The sequence below is a fragment of the Schistocerca serialis genome, chromosome 1 (assembly GCF_023864345.2).
Source record: "Schistocerca serialis cubense isolate TAMUIC-IGC-003099 chromosome 1, iqSchSeri2.2, whole genome shotgun sequence".
NCBI lineage: Eukaryota > Metazoa > Arthropoda > Insecta > Orthoptera > Acrididae > Schistocerca > Schistocerca serialis.
Window position 1 is genome coordinate 833,323,314 of NC_064638.1, and position 21,660 is coordinate 833,344,973.

The following is a 21,660-nucleotide window of genomic DNA, read 5'->3' on the forward strand; positions in this document are numbered from 1 at the left end:
GGCAAGGGATAATATTCGTCTCCTGTACCTGTTATTTAGGATCTTTTTACAATTACTGATCTTAAGCTGTGTTACATAGAGGTGAGTGGGGCACCATTCCATGTAGACACATCGGACTGTCTGCTTTGACACCCCAACAAATTGGGGAACTTCACTGTGACGGGCCCATCCAAACACGATAGCTCCTTTCTGCCATTCGTCTCCGCGGCGACCCACTTCATGGCATCAGGTATGTCAGTGGTGCGGGTTTACATGATCTGCAGTGCTCCAAAGCGACCAGTGCTGTCGTTTAAGGAGGTAACTAATTCTTTGCCCCCTGAGCTTGTGTTAATGGCATACAGAAGACTTCAGTTAGGAGTTTAAGTTTTACACGAAATTTATTCTGGTGTGTGTGGAACACATGATCTGTAACAGCGTATTTAAGGCTCACAACCAGTACTGAGGCGCGTACGGTGATAAGGGGGAGATTGAGTGGAAACTGCCAGGGACAAATTTATTTGCCGGGAATATCACACAAGATTTTATTGATAACTGTTTACACTCAGTCACAAAAATTTTTAATCAATAAAATAATAAATAAAATTTTTAAATTAACTGAAGGAAATTCAAAACTGGATAACATAATTCGGAGAAGGCTGTCAAAGAAACCAGAAGGCAGTGTAACTTAATCAACAATCACTATTTCCCGAGAGTGTGCAGAAAGTGATATGCTTATAAAGGTTTTAATCCAAGTGTATCCATAATAACAAAACAATTTTGCGAACATGCAAGCAAATTAAAGAAAAGACAAGAACTGATCAATCGAATGCTCTTAATGAAATGAAGGTCTGTTATACAGAGTGATTCACGAAGATATGCAAATATTTTAAGATGTTATTCTAGAAGTAAAACTACAGAAAAAAGTTCATGTCAACATAGGTACGTAAATGTTTAGTTACGAAGTTACGGCTAATAAGAGCTTTTGCCTGAAATTTAGCAACTTCGCTAATATCAAACCACCGCAAAGCTGTAAGAGATTAAAGTAAAGCACGATTTCCATTTATCTGTTATTGGTCTTGTGAATCTAATAAAACATGTTCCAGACGTGTACCTGCAGTAGTTTCTCAGAACATCCAGAGAAGCAAAGATTACTATACAAGTAAATTTGTCTAAGTCTTCTGTATTGTTCAGTGAAAGAATATAAAACAACAGTGTATTTAAGTGAAACCACATAGTAACTGCTGTAGTTTGCTACGGTCGCAGGTTCTAATCCTGCCTCGGGCATGGATGTGTGTGATGTCCTTAGGTTAGTTAGGTTTAAGTAGTTCTAAGTTCTAGGGGACTTATGACCACAGCAGTTGAGTCCCATAGTGCTCAGAGCCATTTGAACTGCTGTAGTTTGTGGATTATTTATGAAACAGGGATGCCTTTCAAATTTACGACAGGGGGATCCGCCGATGTGTTTATTTATGACAAATGCGATGGTAATGCTACGGCTGCAGTTAACGAATATCGCGTGCGTTATCCAACTCCGAGGATTCCGAAAGCACGAACCACTAGCGGAGTATTTAGAATGTTACGGGAGGCAGGTTCTCTAATTAGCGTTCATGATCAGTATGAGCCCTCGATACGTGAAGAGGATATTATGGATGCTGTTCATCGTAGCCCGGGTACCAGTTCACGACGTATCTCTCAACGATTAGGCATTTCACAGTCTAAGGTACAGTATGGCGTACACTGGAGTACAATAATCTGTATCCTTACCATAAACAAAAAGTGTATCTTTTACATCCGGGAGATTTTGCCTTTCGCTTGGAGTTGAGCAACTGGTTAAATACTAATCGGTAGTTACACAAATACATTTTATTTACTGATGAGACACAGTTTACTCGAGATGGTATAAACAATTTACATAGCGAGTACGTGAAACAAACGCACATGCAACAGTGCCACGGAATTTTCAGCAGCGATTTAGCATTAATGTGTGGTGTGGTATAATCAACACACGCTTTATTGAACCATTCATTTTCCCAGGACGTCTACAATTCCTTCAAGAAGAAATATCCCACTTGCTCGAAGATATTCCACTTGCTACGCGGTTGCAAATGTATTTTCAACATGACGGCGCACCTCCACATTTCACCAACGCCGTAACTACACATTTAAATAAACATTTTCCCCAGAAGTGGATTGGTCGCGGTGCAACACGTCTGTGGTCACCCAGATCGTCCAATTTAACACCAGTGGATTTTTGTGTATGGGAATGGATGAAAGACACAGTTTATGAGGACAAAGTCAATACACGTGAGACATTACTTGGTTGCATAATGAATGCAATAGACGAAATTAAGAATAACCCTGTGAAACTGAAACGAGCAACAAAATCTGTTCATACACGTGCAGCTAAATGCACTGAACTCGGTGGAGACATTTTTGAACATTTATTGTGAATGTATTGTGAAATTGTACTATATGTGCATTGTACAACTTCCTTAACACCGAGGTCTGCTGTTTTTCGGTTTAACATGAATTCACGTGTGCTTTGGAATAATAAAAGCAGATTATCTGACATATTCATACAGTTTCAGTTAACGTTATTAACATCATTTTTCCAACATTTAATTCTCTACAACTTCTGCTGAAAACTTCGTGCAATTGTATGGAATTAAAAAAACAAATTGGGCCAAGTAGTTAAAAAATTAAAAATTAAACGAAATTACGTCTTTATTTCTCTGGACGTTCTGGAAAACTACTGCAAATACACGTCTGGGACATGTTTTATTAGATTCACCAGATCAATAACAACAAAATAAATGAAAATCGTGCTCCACTTTAACATGGTTCAGTTTTGCGATCTCTTCACATTAGCGAAGTTGCTAAATTTCAGGCAAAATCTTTTATTAGCCGTAACTCCGTAACTAAACATTTGTGGACCTATGTTTATATGAACTTTTTTCTTTAGTCTTACTTGTAGAGTAACATGTTAAAATATTTGCATATCTTCGTGAATCATCCTGTACAATTAAAATGAGCAAGGAATGCTATTTTAAACAAATGTTAATTATAGGAAATGTTGCTGAAATGCGAATTTACTCAAACTGCGCAGAAGTCAACTTAAAGCGTTAAGAGATTAAGTTCTGAACGCAAAGAATAAAACAGGAAGTTTCAGAGACCTGAATGTTAAATGCCTTACCTAAACAAGGGTAAATAGTAACATTAATTTTATTTCAACTGCAAGGGCGTTCAAAATCCTGTCACTACAGATTGCTTCCGGCCTTTAGTGACAATTCGAAATTGACAGTGAACTACATGACTCAGAGCCAATAGCTTTTCACGAGCTCTAGCAATTTCAAATTAATTGGGTTTGAATGGCCGCTGAGCAAAGCCATGAAAACAACCGTAATTACAGCTCAGATAACAGTGACCAGTACTACACAACATAAAATAAAAAATTAAACACAGGCTTAAGGAATTCTAAGAATTCAAATATTTATTTACACATATCATGGCGTAAATTTTGTTCATGAACACTATTGTGAATAATATTTACACAGGTGTGTTCGAAAACCTGTTACACTTCATCATTGTGCATCAAGAAATGCTTGAAACAAATCTCATTAAAATAATCTTATTGAAAACCCTGAAGTCAGAAGGCGATCTGAAAAATTACAAAGGCCAGAAAACTATGGCACACACATGCAAGAAAATAGCCAGAACTATAACTGGTGTCTCATTAAAAAAAATGAGTACAAAATTAAAACAGTTAAATAGAACAGGAAGAAAAAACGTAAGATCTATTTTGTGAGGTTACATACAAATTTTCAGCAGGCACGTTTGGTGCAATGATTGTCAGGTCTAATCAGTTTCACATATATCTTAATTGTGAGAATATTATCGAATGAGATAATTTTGACTACCCGAAAATCAAAATTGGCATATACTTAAAGAATCTTTAAAAGGTAACACTTTACAGAGGACAAGTACAATTACGATTCATTTCAGTACTGTATAGGTTTTTATTACTATTGTTCCATTGCCCAAACATATTAACATAGGCGTATAATGATTAGCTCCCAATTAGTGAGTAAATCAATTTATTTAATACAGTGAATACCAAATCAGCATGTACAGAGACTGTTCTTTACAGATAAACATTTTTGTTGCTATTATGAGAAGATTATTCTAAGAGTTCGTGTGAATTCAGTATAATATCCAAAAGACTTTATATACACCTAGGCGTATATAAACTAACAAAGGACTTAATCTTCAAACGCTCAACAGATTTTTAACAAAATACCCCAATAAAACAATAAATGTTGTACCACGTATAAACTCAGACATTTCTAAAGCCATATCAGATGTGGACTTACACTAATTCGTATGATTTATAAAACGTTTGGTCATAGTAGTACTTAATCACGTCACCCAGGCATAAGTAAACTTTTATATAGTGTATCGTGGGCGGGGGACCTTACTGATCTTATACATATTGTCATTTTTGTCAGTGCCGACTTCTACCTACCAGCCTTATCAATACAGCTAATCTGCTGACATGGCGACGAACATTCCATCTATTTCGGGCGTGAATTCGGATTGTTTTTAATTCATGTTCCAGTATTTCGGCTGACAACCTTTCAGCCATTCTGAAGGTGAGTCACTTGGAAGTTTTTGAATCACTTTACACACTGTGAAGTAAACGCGCATGCGTCAGAGATATCACTGTCGGTAACAACAGCGTCAGCCATAGAGGCGTTTAAAAATACAACAAAGCAAGCGCAGAATCAATTAATTCACAGTGGCCACGCGGGGTAGCCGCGCGGTCTCGGCGCCTTGCCACGGTTCGTATGGCTCCCCCCGTCGGAGGTTCGAGTCCTCCCGCATGGGTGTGTGTGTTGTCCTTAGCGTAAGTTAGTTTAAGTTAGATTAAGTAGTGTGTAAACCTAGGGACTGATGACCTCAGCAGTTTGCTCCCATAGTAATATTCCACCAAATTCACTGTGCTTACGAAGGGTGTTGTTGCTAATTAGGAATGGCATGAACACAGAATATTTCCTTTGAGAGCGCAGCTGAGCAAGTTGTAAGCAAATTGTATTTTCACAGCTTCCTTGACCTCTGAATCCCAGGAGGACGGGCTGTGGCCAGTGTTTTAACTTTACTGTAATCCATGGAATGGCCAGTGGAAGTACGATGTTCAGTCACCGCTGATTTATTAGGCTGTAGAAGGGGGAGTGTATCGCCGGTGTTCAATGCAATATTCTTTTACAGTGTGTGTTGTTTATTGTTTGTCCTATACCTATGACTGAGGCTCTTGATACCAACAGTGTTATCTCTGAGACATGCACGTTTACTGCACAGTGTGTAAAGCAATTTAAAGACTTGCAAGCGACTTACCCTGAGAGTGGCAGAACGGTTGTCAGACGAAATATCTGAACACAATTAAACATATCCAGGATGCATGCCGAAAAATGATGGAATAGTCGATCCGCCGGGAGTACTTCAATAATGTTTTTCCTTCGGTCTGCCTTCTGAAGGGATGTTCCGCGGCATGTACGATGTATAGGTCAATTAGAAAGCATCGTTCTAGGCCTCCATGACGTTATCTCTCAACAAGACAACTCAAGCCCACATGTTTCCCGTGGTCTCCGTGTTCCACTCTTTTATTAGACAGCATGTTCTAAAATCTCTCAACCACAGAAAACATCTGGTCATGTCAGTCACTGTCCTTGATGAACTGTTACGTATCTGAGGCAACATGGCATTGCGTACCTGTATCTGTCATCGAACCTCAGTCTTACTCGATACCCAACAGGGTTAGAGACACTGATTTATTAGGCTGTAGAAGGGAGAGGTTCTGACAGAGGTGACAGCTCTGTGTACCAAACTTTTCACCCTGTAAACCCACAAATCACATACAAATTCGATCATGTATTCTTCCCGCTATATTGTAAACACAAAATAAGTTGATTTTAGTTATTTGCTTTCCTTCCTGGCGTTGCAGTTTTAATGGACAGCAATAAATCGGTTATTAGTTAATACTACGTGAGAATTTTCTGCATAGCAAACTAAAAAGACCTGAGCAATAATCCGCGTTCTGGCCGTGATGGGTCAGTCGGGACCGACCGATCGTCCTGTCCTTCTCAATCAATGGCGTCCTTTGAGCAGCAGTCTAAGACAGATATTATCTTGCGTAGATCTGCCTTAAGCTGGCTAGGTCGCTTAAAAAGTCATGCAGTAGGTGAAGAATGACTTCATAGATCGCAACGTGATGCGTTTCAGAACTACAGACTACTGTAGTATGTCATCTCTTGTTGCGAATACGTCTGGTAACGTTGTTGTCCTTGTGCCACCTTTGCGCCTGGATCTCAGAAGACGGAAATAATTCCAAAACGCGTCACGTTGTGATCAATAAAGTCATTTTTCACCTGTTGCATGATTTTTTATACGCCCTAGCCAGTTAGCAGCAGATCGACGCATAATTACTAGAATTGTCGCTAGCCTCCTATGTGAATGTTACTCCTTCATTACAATGACATAACGTCCTAGTGTAATGGGTGACGGTCTCACATAGAGTGAGGCGGTGCAGTGGTTAAAGCAGTGAACTCGCATTCGAAAGGAACGATGTGCGAATTCCCTCTCAAACACGTGAATGTTTCTCCTTCATTACAATGACATAATGTCCTAGTGTAATGGGTGACGGTCTCACATAGAGTGAGGCGGTGCAGTGGTTAAAGCAGTGAACTCGCAGAGGGTTCATCGAACCACTTTCAAGCTATTCTTCTACCGTTCCACTATCGAAGAGCGCAGGGGAAAAATAAGCACTTCACTTTTTCGGCTCGAGCTCCGATTTCTCTTATTTTGTAATAGGATGATTATTTTTCCTTACGTAGATCGACGCCAACAAAATATTGTGGCATTCAGAGGAGACGTTAGTGATCGAAATTTCATGAAGAGACCTCGTAGGAATCAAAAACGTAATAATTTTGATAACTGCCTCCCCAACTCGCGAAACATGTCCGTGACACAGTCTCCCCTATTTCGCCATAATACAAAACGAGCTGCCCTTGTTTGAACTTTTTCGATGTCCTCCATCTATCCTATTTGGTGAGGGTCCGTTACAGCACAGCACTGTAGCAAAGAACGAACAAGAGTAAGGTGGACAATCTCTTTAGTAGGCCTCCTGCATCTTGTAAATTTCCTGCCAATAAAACACAGTCTTTGGTTCACCTTCCTGACAAAATTATCTGCCCAACTTAAGTTGTTCGTAACTGTAATCTCTAGGCATTTAGTTGAACTGACAACCTTCAGATTTGTGAGGTTTTTCGTGTAACTGATTTTTAACGAATTTATTGTAGTATTCTACTCACGTGGATGATCTCAAAAGTTAGAGCTAATTGCCGCTTTTCACATCATAAAGATACCTTTTCTTTTGATGACTTTAATAGACAGTAAACGACAGCATCATCTGCTAACAGTCTACGCGAACTGCTCAGGTCTCCTAAATCGTTTATATAAATTAGCAACAGCAGAGGGTCTGTAACGCATCCTTGGGGAACGCCAGATATTACTTCTGTTTTACTCGATGGATTTCCGTCTATTAGTACGATGGACTGGAGGACACTAATCCAGTCGCACACCTGAGACGATACTCCACAGACACCCAATTTGATTAGAAGTCGCTTCTGAGGAACGAAGACAAAAGCCTTCTGGAAATCTAAATATATGGAATCATTTCAGATTCCCTGAATGATATTTTCTGAAGCCGTGTTGACTGCGTGTCAATAGACCGTTTTCTATGAGGTAATTCCTGATGTTCGAACACAGTATTTATTCCAAAATCCTACTGGGAATCGACAGTGATACTGGTGAGTAACCGATAGGATTACTCCTAATTATTTTCTTGAGCATTGGAGTTGTGTGTCCAGCTTAGCAGTCTTTAAATACGAACAACTTAAGTTGGACAGATAATGTTGTCACGAAGGTGAATCAAAGACTGTGTTTTATTGGCAGAAAACTTAGAAGATGCAGGATGTCTACTAAAAAGATACGGGTTGCATATGATGTGTAAGTATGCATCTATTGTAGGAGTAGCAGCATACTGTAACAGAATCTACGAGGGTCACTCCAAAAGAAATGCACACTTTTTTTTAAATCCATCTTTTATTCTACATGTTTGAAAGTTTTACAGTGTATAAATACATCCTTTAGGAACAATATTTTCATTTTTCCACATAATTTTCATCCCTGTCAACTGCCTTACGCCATCTTGGAACCAGCGCCTGTATACCCGCACGGTAAAGTTCAGGACCAACCTGTTGGAGCCACTGTTTGGCAGCGTACGCAAGGAAGTCATCATCTTCAAACCTTGTTCCACGATTAGAGTCTTTCAGTTTCGCAAAGGGATGATAGTCACATGGAGACAGGTCAGGACTGTAAGGCAGGTATTTCAGTGTTGTCCATCCGAGTTTTGTGAGCCTTCTCAACATCCTGGGAACCCACATGGCACAAACCTTTTTTAACGCCAACACTTTCAGTATTCTGCAAACACTTCCTTCCCCTATCCCATCGTAGCGTGCCAATTTGTTCACTGTGATGAGTCTGTCAGCATTCACCAATTCGTTAATTCTACTCTGTGCACATTGTCTGGAGTGTGTGCAGTACGAGGCCTGCCGCTGCGAGGACAATCCTCAATATTGCCGTGCCTGCTTTCATCACGTAACCTGCTTGCCCACCAACTAAGTGTACTGCGATCGACAGCAGTATCTCCATACACCTTTTTCAACCTCTTGTGGATGTTTCCCGCTGTTTCGTTTTCACAGCATAGGAATTCTATGACAGCACGCTGCTTCTGACGAACGTCAAGTGTAGCAGCCATCTTGAAGACATGCTGTGATGGCGCCACTCACGGGAACAGGTAGAACTAAGTTTGAAAACAAGCGGGAAGGATGAATCTACACGCCGTAAAACTTTCACACTTGCAGAATGAAAACTGTATTTTTACAAAAATAGTGTGCATTTCTTTTGGAGTGACCTTCGTAAATGGTGCACAGTCTGGACCGGAAGACTTACCTACATTGATTTAAGCAGTGTCGCTGCACCGAGGATATCTACTTCTAAGTTACTCATATTGACAGCTCTTCTTGATTCAAATTCTGTATATCTCATTCCTCGCCTCGTCGCTGCCTGGAAGCTCTGTAAACTGTTGGAGGAGAGGCGTGACCAGTGTGGTGTGTCTGTGTGCGCAGGGCAGGGCCGCTTCCACTGGGTGCTGCAGCTGGTGTGCGGCGTGTGCCTGGCCACCACCCTGGTGACGATGCTCAGCACGGGCTACGCGCTGCCCTACGCCCAGTGTGACCTCCGGCTCGCCACGCAGGACAAGGGCATACTCAACGCTATCTGCTATATCGGTGAGTACCGCCACCGCAGGCTGTGGAGCGTCGGAGTGTATCAGGCCCGTCTAGGCTGGTACTAAACTCAAGGTATTTTCCCAGACAGGTTAAAATATGCCATTGTCAGGCCGCTCCACAAAAAGGGGGACACCACAGATGTCAATAATTATCGGGCCGCATCCTTGCTTACAGCATTTTCAAAAATCTTCGAGAAAGTAATGTACTGAAGAGCCATCTCAACAGTAATGGGATACTTAATAAAGCACAGTTTGGATTTCAAAAATGCTGTTCCACTGAGACAGCAATATACAATTTCACTGTCCACATAATAGTCTTTAAATAATAAAATGTCGCCAATAAGAATTTTCTGTGACTTGTCCAAAGCATTTGATTGTGTGAACCATGACATTATGTTACAGAAATTACAGTTCTATGGTATAAATGGAACAGCATATGAGTGGTTTAAGTCGTACCTACAGAACAGGAAGCAAAAAGTTTCCTTAAATGGGTCAAGTGATTTAAATAAGTTTGCCACTTTATCTACCTGGGGTGAAATTACAGTAGGTGTTCCACGGGGTTCAGTCATGGGTCCCCTTCTGTTCTTGATATATGTGAACGACCTCCCTTCCTCTCTGAAACAGGAAGCTGAACTGATGATACTAGCATCATTATTAATCTGGTAAAAGAAACTTCAACTGAAAATGATACAAATAAGGTCTTCAGAAAAGTCATTAATTGGTTTTCTGCAAATTGCCTTGCTCTAAACTTTGAAAAAACACAGTACATCTAATTTTCTTCTGCACAAAGTACAGTTCCTTCAATAAATATAGCACATCAACAGAAGTCAGTAGAGAGGGCAGAGCATACTGAGTTTTTGGGTGTACACATAGATGAGAATCTTAATTAGAAAATTCATATTTTGGATCTTCTAAAGCGACTAGGTTCAGCAACTTTTGCAATCAGAATAATTGACAATTTTGAGGATCTGGAAATTAGTACGCTAACATAATCATACTTTGCATACTTTCACTCTTATATATCATACGCAATAATATTTTGGGGTAACTTAACATTTAGATAAAAAGTATTCACTGCTCAAAAGAAAGTGGTTAGAATAATGTGTGGGGTTCATAGTCGCACATCTTGTAGGCATCTTTTAAAGGATTGGGAATTCTTACAACAGCTTCAGAGTACATTAACCCGCTAATGAAATTAGTTCTCAACAACATGAACCAGTTTAAAAACAACAATGACATTCACGGTTATAATACCAGAAAAAAGAAAAACTTACACTATCCTTTACTCAACCTATCTTTCGCACAGAAAGGGGTAAAATATGCTGCTATAAAAATTTTCGACAAATTACCAGATGAAATAAAATGTCTGACAGACAGCAGTAAAAGCTTCAAAAAGAAATTGAAATCATATCTCCTTGACAAGTCCTTCTATACCATAGATGAATTTTTGAATAGGAATAAAGAAATCTATAAATATAGTATATGCATTTTGTGCCATTTAAGGGAATGAGATAAATAATAGAAATATTAATCCTTAACTCTGTATTGTAATATATACATAATAAAAAATCTGGTTTCATATGTGCATTTCTTGCGCACTTGACACGTTCCACATCATAACAGCTACCGTACCGTGCGATTGGTCAGTGGAACACGCAACCAAATAACTAACTAACTATGTGAGTGATGCTTGAAGGGTATCCTTTTATAGTTTTTATGATATTTTCATACAAGTTTTCTAGCGACCAAACAAATGAGAATGTCACGATCATAATCGCCAATTGTCGCATCCAAAGGATACACTCCTATAGCAATGGAAAAGAAAAATGATAATTTTGTATTTCAGTATTTTTTTGCATTATGGAGATTTCTGCAAATAAAGAACATTTATTAAATATCCATCACTTTAAATGATTGCATCAAGCCAATCATCGTTTGATAACATTCGACCGCGTAAAAGATGTTCATTGAGATTTTCGTGCATATAATTGTTAAATGGAAATAATTAGGTTTGTATCGCAGTCAAGAAATAATCTACGATAGAGAGCATAAAACACTAGTTGGTTCAGTTACAAAAACATTCCAAAATCTACTTGTTTAAAACGGACAGAAATCAAATCCATAAATTAAATGAAACGGCAGAAATGAAAGGTAATCGTTTCTAAGAAAGTTGCACACACCCTTGAATGTAATAACATTATAATTCAACGGATAATATATAGATTACGATAGTTACTTCTAGTTCAGCCAACGGCCAGAAGAAGAAGAAGAAGAAGAAGAAGAAGAGGAAGAATAACGAACGAGGCACAGAGGAATAAATGACATTTAGCTGCCAGTGGCCATTGATCCACGGCAATGGAGAAGCTGAAAATTTGTGCTGAAGTGGGATACAAATCCCGGCCTTCTGCTCATAAGGCAAATGCTCTGACTAGTAAGCTATCTCAGCCTATCTGCAGACTACTGATGTTTTGCTGCTGCCCATTATCCTCATTACTCACGACATTCAGACAATTCTCGCAAGAGTTCGAACATGTAATTAAAACGAGTCTGGCCAATGATCCTTTCAGTGAGGCGTCCCGGTATAGTCCGTGCAGTTGCACTGACTACTGTGTCCGAATGGCTTAGTAGTAACAGTCAGCTTCCGTCCGTGATCAAATGGTTCAAATGGCTCTGAGCACTATGCGACTTAACTGTTGAGGTCATCAGACCCCTAGAACTTAGAACTACTTAAACCTGACTAATCACACAGATCAATGCCCAAGGCAGGTTTCGAACCTGCGACCGTAGCGTTCGCGCGGTTCCAGACTGTAGCGCCTAGAAGCGCTCGGCCACACCGGCCAACCGTCCGTGGTCGCGTGCGGACCTGCTTGAAGCATCGGGTACTGCTCCGCTTACGGTGTTGTTTACTTCTGCGTCGCGATATTCGTCTTGTATAGCGTCCATCAACACTATACCCCATGGAGCACTCTTACCGCCGAGAGGAAAATTTGTGGTAAGGTCTTATGGGACCAAACTGCTGACGTCATCGGTCCATAAGCTTTGTAAGTAGGCTGTTTATGTTTTCTCTATGTAAGTAGGCTGTTTATGTTTTCTCTATGTAAGTAGGCTGTTTATGTTTTCTCTATGTAAGTAGGCTGTTTATGTTTTCTCTATGTAAGTAGGCTGTTTATGTTTTCTTATTGGCAACGTTACGTAGCGCTCAATATGAAAATCACTGGCTGTGCTGTGTGCAGTCTTTGGCTGCTTTGCATTGTTGTAATACTCGCCATTGTAGTGTTAGGCAGCTGGCTGTGAACAGCGCGTAGCGTTGCGCAGTTGGAGGTGAGCCGCCAGCAGTGGTGGATGTGGGGAGAGAGATGGCGGAGTTTTGAAATTTGTCATGAACTGTTATATTTATATATGATGATATCAAGGTAAATACATTGTTTGTTCTCTATTAATATCTTTCATTTGCTAACTATCCCTATCAGTAGTTAGTGCCTTCCATAGTTTGAATCTTTTATTTAGCTGGCAGTAGTGGCGCTCGCTGTATTGCAGTAGCTTGAGCAGCGAAGATTTTTGTGAGGTAAGTGATTTGTGAAAGGTATAGTTTAATGTTAGTCAGGGCCATTCTTTTGTAGGGAATTTTGAAAGTCAGATTGCGTTGCGCTAAAAATATTGTATGTCAGTTTAAGGACAGTCTTGTAAGAATTGTTCAAAAGGGGATGTTTCAGCTTACGCACTACTTAAACTAACTTACGCTAAGGACAACACACACACCCATGCCCGAGGGAGGACTCGAACCTCCGACGGTGGGAGCCACGTGGATCGTGGCAAGACACCCTAGATCGCGCGGTTACCCCGCCCGGCCTTACCGACATGAGACACTTAAAGTTACATTCCAAACCGAATATTTACGCCTGGCGCTTAAGAAATCGAACAATTCTTTCGCGACAAGTGATAGATATTCACTTCTCTATCGCCAGCAGCACTGTCTGCATTAAAATGACGACGGACTCGCTGACGTAGTTCGACAACATGCACACGGACTAAAATTCAAACACTGTGACAGGCATATTGAGAAGGTGACGGTAGACAATTCGGGTGTTTGAGCTCTCTTTCGAAGTGCCGCAAGATGTGGTCGTTGATGCCTTCCGATACTACGACAACGTTGTGGGCTACATCGCGGAAAAATAGCACACGTTCCCGACATGCCATGTGTTAAATGGTGTGCGAGAGATCAAGGTCGAACTGTCCAAACACGCATCATATCTGCTGACGGGTGGTGTGCGAGCCATCGTCATATATGATGACCAACTGCAGACACGGGCAGGATATCGACAAGAGCGTCACATTAGGTTCGATTTCTCCATTGCTGTTCGCCTCAGATCCCTTACAGTGACGCAGCTCCCAAAGTGACAACCATTTCTTTACCAGACATCTACGCCTTGGCCATGTGCAACTCGGATGCGTCACTTCAGTGTACGCCTATGCACCCGCCAGCACTCTCGCTCGGCAATGACGGGGTGGACGAGACCCCGCCGGCACCATCTCCTCTGATGGCGACGAGAACACTCCAGAGTTCGATGAACGGCCCGCCTACCACGATGCACATCGAACCGAGCGTCGTGATTAACTTCGCTTTTCTTCAGACGTACACAACATTGGACAACGAACAGCCACATTCCGAAACAGAACAGCACCTCTGGAAGCAGCAATCACCCTGAAAACAGAAGAAGCTAAGTCTCACGGTCTCCAACGACACACTCCCTCACGAGGTATCGTAGATAGTGGACCAGATACCGGCTAGTGATCTCCTTTTGAGCACCCTGACGACAGAAGTGGCCACTCTTAATGTTCTATCTGGGGAGCATCCTGCAATCCCAGCTGACAGTAATGGATCTCTTGGAGGGGTGTTCCCACATCCCATCGTGGCAGCATCACCATACCTAGTGCTCGATGGGCGCGACGACTGCCATTGGTTTCAATCTCCTGGGATGATGATGTCGACAACAGAGCAGATAAGGGTGCTGGCCCACCTGTCTGGGAACGCCCCACTGTGGCGCCTGACCCGCTTCCACCAGTGACTGTGACCACAGTGGCTGCACTGGATGTTTCATGCCAGCTAGACATCTCTGCATGATCCTCCATGCTAACAGGGTAGCATGTCCAAAACACTCCCGCATTGCAGCGATTAATCTGGCCACCATTCAGGCACCACATAAATTGTAAATGTTCAGAGACACGATTTACACTGCTGATGCTGACATTGCCTCCCCTCCAAGAAGTGATCGCTGCTGATATCTACACTCCCACTGGCTACGTGGCCCACATCTCACATGCCTCTGACAATGGCATTGGATTGGAAATCGTCCTCCATGCAGGACTCCCCGCTGAAGATGTAGTGTACCTTCCTAATGCTAGGGGTAGGCCTACAGTGGTCTCACTCTCCTCACATTCCTCTGCTGCAAACCATCACCATGGTGGAAACGTGAAGCAGCTGTGGTCAATACAAATTAGAGATTCACTTTAGCAACGTGAACGAGATCCGTGGAGGGATGTACTTATCACCCTCAAAAGACTCCGAACCTGCGCCCACTATCCGATTTTAAAACTCCGAGGAAGGAAAGCTGAGAAAGATTTGTAACCATTATTGGGATCTGTTACACCTCTTCTAACGTACGGGGCAAACTGCTCACCGTTTAGATGGTGTCATTTAGTCTGACTCTACCTTTGTTGCTGAACAACTAGCAACTCACTCTGCTGAGCTTCGGCAACATCCACTTCTATAAAAGTTATCCGGAGAGTATTTATCTATCCCTCGATTCTCAAATCTCTGAAGCATATAATATCCCATACATCGATCATGAATTATTCAGCGTTTAAGTACCAAGCCCTGACCTCATATCTAATTAGGTGGTGCATTATGTATGCTTAGAACAGAACGTCACATTCTTTTACTTTTTAACGACATATTTTATTTTTTGCCCTTTGAAATGCCTAAGACACTACATACTAGCATCTTATCATTACTACTGTGAATGGGTAAGACTTTTGAGGTACCCTCACGACTTCTACCCGGAATTTTTTATCTCGTCAGTCCTTCCACGTTCAAACAGGAGCTTCTCACAGTTTTCTTCCCAGACATAAAAATGGATTCTCACAATGCTCCTTTCTGAGTGTAGCCATTTTCCTAAAACCAGTTAATGGTCTTATTGAAGCCGTGGGACCTGTGACCTCGCCTTCCATGCATGTTGATGACTTCTGCGTTTATTACATGTCTTCGAAAGTTAGCAACGCAGAACGCCCAATACAGACCTCCACTAGAAACGCTCAATTTTGAATTCTCAATTATGGTTTGCAATTCCTCGTTTCCAGAACAAGTGTAACATATCGATCTCTAGGATTACTTACCGATACTAAGTTTTCTCATACATGCCAGCTTAAACAGGTAGAAACCAGTGAAAAAATGCTTCTACCGGAGCACAAAAAATGCAAATACTACAGTCTGCTCTCACTGTCACTGTCTCTCTCTTGCTGCTATTATCCCATTCCTTCCTTCATGCAGCTGCTGCCTCTTCTCACTGTCACTACCTCTCTTTCTTCTTCGTTATCGCTGTCATATATTCTGTCTCTCAACCACTTCAATTTTCTCTTCATTCCCCCTCCCCCTCCTGGCATTTCTTCTTCACTCTTTTCCTAGAACTCTTCTGTCACTGTCAACGACGTTCCACTACTATTGCGTCCTTCTCTTTCTCTCACTCTGCCATTGTCTCCTTCGCTCTTTGTATAACCCATCCACTGACTATTATCTTCCAGTATTTATTACTTTTGGGTCTCTTTTCCAATGCTACAGGCTTCTTTTCCCTCAGCACAAAAAGAGCGAATATGTTCACATGTCAAAATTTTTCGGAAAATTTTTAAAGGTACTGGGGAAAGTAGAACGAGGCAGCCGGTAGTTCACTTTTCAGTCACGGTCTTTTAAATAAACAAAAACATATTCGTGTTTGTTATGCTCCGATAGGAGCATTTTTCCTCTGTTTTCCTTATTTCCCTGCTGCATCAGGGTGTGTAACTCATTTGAAAAGAAACATCAGTAATATTTAGATAGTTTACTTATGTGCAACTGCACTAACGCAAAACTAATTCTACACCTCAGACCCGATTTTACGTGGAAAAGAATTTTGCATGTACTTCAGTACTACAGCATGGGGTTTCCAAATGATAAAGGAGATACTTCCGAACAAACAGTCATAAAATATTCTACAACTGCGGGGCTGTCTACACACAGAATGTCTCACCGAAAGTCTAATATTCTTTGCCGATCCCAACTGGCTTCACTGGAACTACTCATGAATACGTTAGAAAATAAATCGCTCCACTTTAACTGTGGCCCTCCTTTATCAGTACCGCACATTTTGAGAAGAGTTCCTATTTTTACCACGATAAGGCAAACAATACTCATTACGCACAATTTCGGGTAATAACGTCCAAGCAGGGAACCACGTTTTGCACTTTATCTGACTGTGCAACGTGTATAATCTTATCTGGAGGTCAGACAATATGGTCTTGCCGGCTTCCAAGTGTGGTTGGCTGGTCGCTTCCCGGCACATTCTCCGTCACGGAGGGCCATCGGCTGCCCCTTGCTGGCAGGTCGGCTTGATATCCTCACTTGCTATTTCGTCTACTTTTCTACAATTCAATCCTAGTAATATTATATTGACCTGACTAACCTCTTAGCGGTATTTTACAATGATCGGATGGGGGAGAGAGGTGTCGCAAGTATGTTACAGAAGGCCCGATTTATTCCTCCCTACCCTACGGTACTTAACGCTTCTTTTATACCTAGTTTTATCTTTACAGTATTATGCATTTTTTTTACATTCCATATGAACATAGGAAGGGGCGATTTGGTTGCCAATCTAGTTCATTTGAGAAAAGTATTATTGCTTTGATGCTCTAAGAAAGGGCAGACTGATCACAAAATAGTTTGGTCCAATTAGACCATCAATTCAGTCCGGTTCAGGACAACATCTAAAACAAGGTGAATATTCTATGATAGTACGAAACGTACTTGTTACGAGTATCAGTTCGAGTTCACAAATAACGGTGTTCACTTACTTTTATTAATCTTTGCACTATGCGTTTCGAAGGAATATACCGTAATCTTCAGAAGTATTTATTTAAAGTGACGAAACAGATGATTTGTTCATATTGTTGTCTAGGCAACTAGTGACACTGTTTTTTCATTAGTCAAAGTCTGCTTTCGTGAGCCGTATTTACCCTGTGCTATTCACTCTTTACAGGCTGATAGTCTCCTCTTACTTCAGTCAATCGAAAATGAATTGTGCAATTAAGAACTGAAAAAGTAATCTGTGATCACTGCAGGTCTGCGCTATATAGGTTGCCCGGAAAATAGTATGAAGGCTACGAATCGTATTTTTAGTTAATAATTATATCTTCCTGATGATGAACGTATAATCCACGGAAACTCGTAGTAATAAGGCTGATGAAGAACGGCTGAATTTGTTTGTCTTTAAACTGACAGTCTGAAAGTTTATTTGGTGGAGCTCGAATTGCCTTTATATATTACTGCCGGTTTCAGAATGGCACATGTATCTTCAAATATGTTATTATATAGGCTACACAGATAATTCATCACTATTCACAACCATTTTTCACATCTATGGTCGATTGGAAAAAGTAAGCCCATGTTACATGAAGATACTGGCCAATCACATGTGTCATATAATTATGAATCTGAATATGGCTGTGCGTAAGCAAAACCGATAAGAAGTTTTGAACTAGATATTAATACATGTTTAGAAAAATCTAAAGTATGTGACGCTCTTCAGCAAAAAAATTCAATGGTTGTTGCAGTCTTTTCCAGCGGGTGTGTTGTAGAAAAGATTTTCAGGTACCCCACCGGATGTAAGTACCGAAATGAAAATATTTCAGTGTCAGACCGAAATGGCATCAACAGGTACTCTGATGGACTGAAATATGGAGCCATTTCGTCACTTATATCCAGCCAGATACTTGAAAACTTTTGTTTGGTTCCATTAATTTCTGCACACATGTGTTTAAGCTATAATTTGAAACGGTTCTTGGCTGGATGTTTATGGTGTACCATGGAAATTTGAGTAAATGCTGGATCGTTCTAGACTGGAATTAAGTATTCACAAAAATTTCCCACACTCCGTTGATAAACATGCTAAGAAAACTGAAAGATCGTGGGTTCACACTTCAATATTTCATATATTTTTTTGTGTTCCGCCAAACTCGATAGTTTCTGTAAAAGAGAAAGTCACGGAACTGCTCCCCAAAGTGTCGAAATACTCTACAATTATCTGCATGTACTACACGGGTTGAAATATTTCATTGCGTCACTAGGGAGTTTCACTTTTATGCAGAAATCTATCGCCGTTTTACATTATCTTCCAACGGCCATTTACTGTCCTCTTGTTATTTCTCTGCCCTTTTCAGATACGTACATTGCCCGTTTTATTTTCGGTCACAGTTTATATCCCAAGTTTCTCTGACGTGAAGAGCTATTTAATTACTAAGGCTGCCTTTTTAATTAAACTGATAACTTAGTATACCTCATGAACTTGAAATCTTTGCATAATGCATACCAGCTCATTTATCAGACATCTTTAAATTTTTCTTCCGGAGCTCCTCAACGAACAGGAGGATGGGCAACTCGACTACAAAACCGTGTCGATCATTGTATGCAGTTTGCATGAACGCCAGTTGTCACTGACATAGATAATATAACCCGTTACAGAGATGTAAATAAACTCGTTGCGAATAGCAATCTTTTTTTAATTATGCACGTAACTTTTTACCTTTATAGGTACAAGGACGATTCGAATCGCCATAGACAACGAAAGCACAATAGTGGATAGGAAAAGCATATCACAGCACACGACTCGTACCTGATCGTCTAGCACTTAAATACGCATGATAATACACACACAAAAAAAAATCACTCCGCTTCTCAGAACTCCTGAAGATGGACGTTGAATGTGGATATTGTATCACAGACACAGTCCCTTTGACTGTTCAGAGATGTCACTAAACCCGCTCAAAGATGTAAACAACCATGCACGAGCAGCACCTATAAGACGGAGGGGGTCCGACAGCCGATCAGTTCCATTCCTTCCGCGGGGAAAGAGGTGCACGGCTCATGTTGTCTGTAGTTCAATCACTCCTAGACGGTCAATGCCGCGGTTCGATCGCGTCCGCATTGTCACTTTGTGCGAGGAAGGGCTCTCAACAAGGGAAGTGTCCAGGCGTCTCGGAGTGAACGAAAGCGATGTTGTTCGGACATGGAGGAGATACAGAGAGACAGGAACTGTCGATGACATGCCTCGCTCGGCCCCCCAAAGGGCCATTACTGCGGTGGATGACCGCTACCTACGGATTATGGCTCGGAGGAACCCTGACACCAACGCCACCATGTTGAATAATGCTTTTCGTGCAGCCACAGGACGTCGTGTTACGTCTCAAACTGTGCCCAATAGGCTGCATGATGCGCAACTTCACTCCCTACGTCCATGCCGAGATCCATCTTTGCAACCACGACACAATGTAGCGCGGTACAGATGAGCTCAACAACAGCCGAATGGACGGCTCACGATTGGCATCACGTTCTCGTCAACGATGAATGTCGCATAATCAAGCAGACAATCGTCAGAGACGTGTTTGGAAGCAACCCGGTCAGACTGAACGCCTTCGACACACTGTTCAGCGTGTGCAGCAAGGTGGAGGTTCCCTGCTGTTTTGGGGTGGCATGATGTGCGGCTGACGTACGCCGCTGGTGATCATGGAAGGCGCCGTAACGGCTGTACGATACGTGAATGCCATAAAAAAATGGTTCAAATGGCTCTGAGCACTATGGGACTTAACATCTATGGGCATCAGTCCCCTAGAACTTAGAACTACTTAAACCTAACTAACCTAAAGACATCACACAACACACAGTCACCACGAGGCAGAGAAAATCCCTGACCCCGCCGGGAATCGAACCCGGGAACCCGGGCGCGGGAAGCGAGACCACTACCGCACGGCGACGAGGTGCAGGCTGAATGCCATCCTTCGACCGATAGTGCAACCATATCGGCAGCATTTTGGCGAGGCATTCGTCTTCATGGACGACAATTCGCGCCCCCGTCGTGCACATCTTGTGAATGACTTCTTTCAGCATAACGACATCACTCGACTAGAGTGTCCAGCATGTTCTCCAGACATGAACCCTATCGAACATGCCTGCGATAGATTGAAAAGGGCTGTTTATGGACGACGAGACCCACCAACCACTCTGAGAGATCTAGGCCGTATCGCCGTTGAGGAGTGGGACACTCTGGGCCAACAGTGCCCTGATGAACTTGTGGATAGTATACCACGACGAATACAGGCGTGCATCAATGCAAGAAGACGTGCTACTGGGTATTAGAGACACAGGTGTGTACAGCAATCTGGACCACCACCTCTGAAGGTCTCGTTGTATGGTGGTACAACATGCAATGTGTGGTTTTCATGAGCAATAGAAATGGCGGAAATGATGTTTATGCTGATCTCTATTCCAATTTTCAGTACAGATTCCGGAGCTCTCGGAACCGAGATGATGCAAAACTTTTTTTGATGTGTGTGTGAAGAGCAGAGATTCGAGAAAAATCTCTCAAAGTCACTTCTCTAAATTGTATGTTGGATGCTCTCGGACGATTACGGTCTTGCCTTCTGCTCGCTCCACGTGCTCAGTGACAAAAAGTACCTCCAAACAAAATCCTCTTGATATATCCCCGTACTAACCTAAGTTAACTTCCATTAAGAGTGTTCAGTGTGATCGAGGTTTATTTTTTGAGCTATCACATTACTTACAGCGCCTTTCTATGCCATTTTAATTGATATCTTCGGAGATCAGTATTGGTTAACGTTATTTTACCTATAATGAAAGGCATGGATGTGTGTGATGTCCTTAGGTTAGTTGTGTTTAATTAGTTCTAAGTTCTAGGCGACTGATGACCTCAGAAGTTAAGTCGCATAGTGCTCAGAGCCATTTGAACCATTTATAATGAAAATGGATTCGAGGTTTTTAACTTCATTAATGCAGTCTGCATCCTACATATGAAGACATTAGTATGTGCACCAGTATTTAGGGTGAATGTGAACTTCACCGACAAAATTTCAGGGGTTTTCCGGGGATATTTTCTGAGTATTCGGGTATTAGATGCCGGGTCTCCAGTGGCTAGTTGCGAAGTTATTGCGTTTCGTTTGATTTCTCACCTCAATCTATC

General features: G+C 41.6%; 1 protein-coding gene across 1 annotated transcript in view; it reads left to right on the plus strand.

Annotated features, from left to right (window-relative positions):
* LOC126484850 (synaptic vesicle glycoprotein 2A-like) overlaps positions 1-21,660 on the plus strand; it is a 116,375-nt gene that overhangs the window by 18,575 nt on the left and 76,140 nt on the right. Inside the window, exon 3 of the mRNA XM_050108449.1 lies at positions 9,222-9,383. Within this exon, the coding sequence (XP_049964406.1) occupies positions 9,222-9,383 (162 nt within the window). The remainder of the gene's footprint in view (positions 1-9,221; positions 9,384-21,660) is intronic.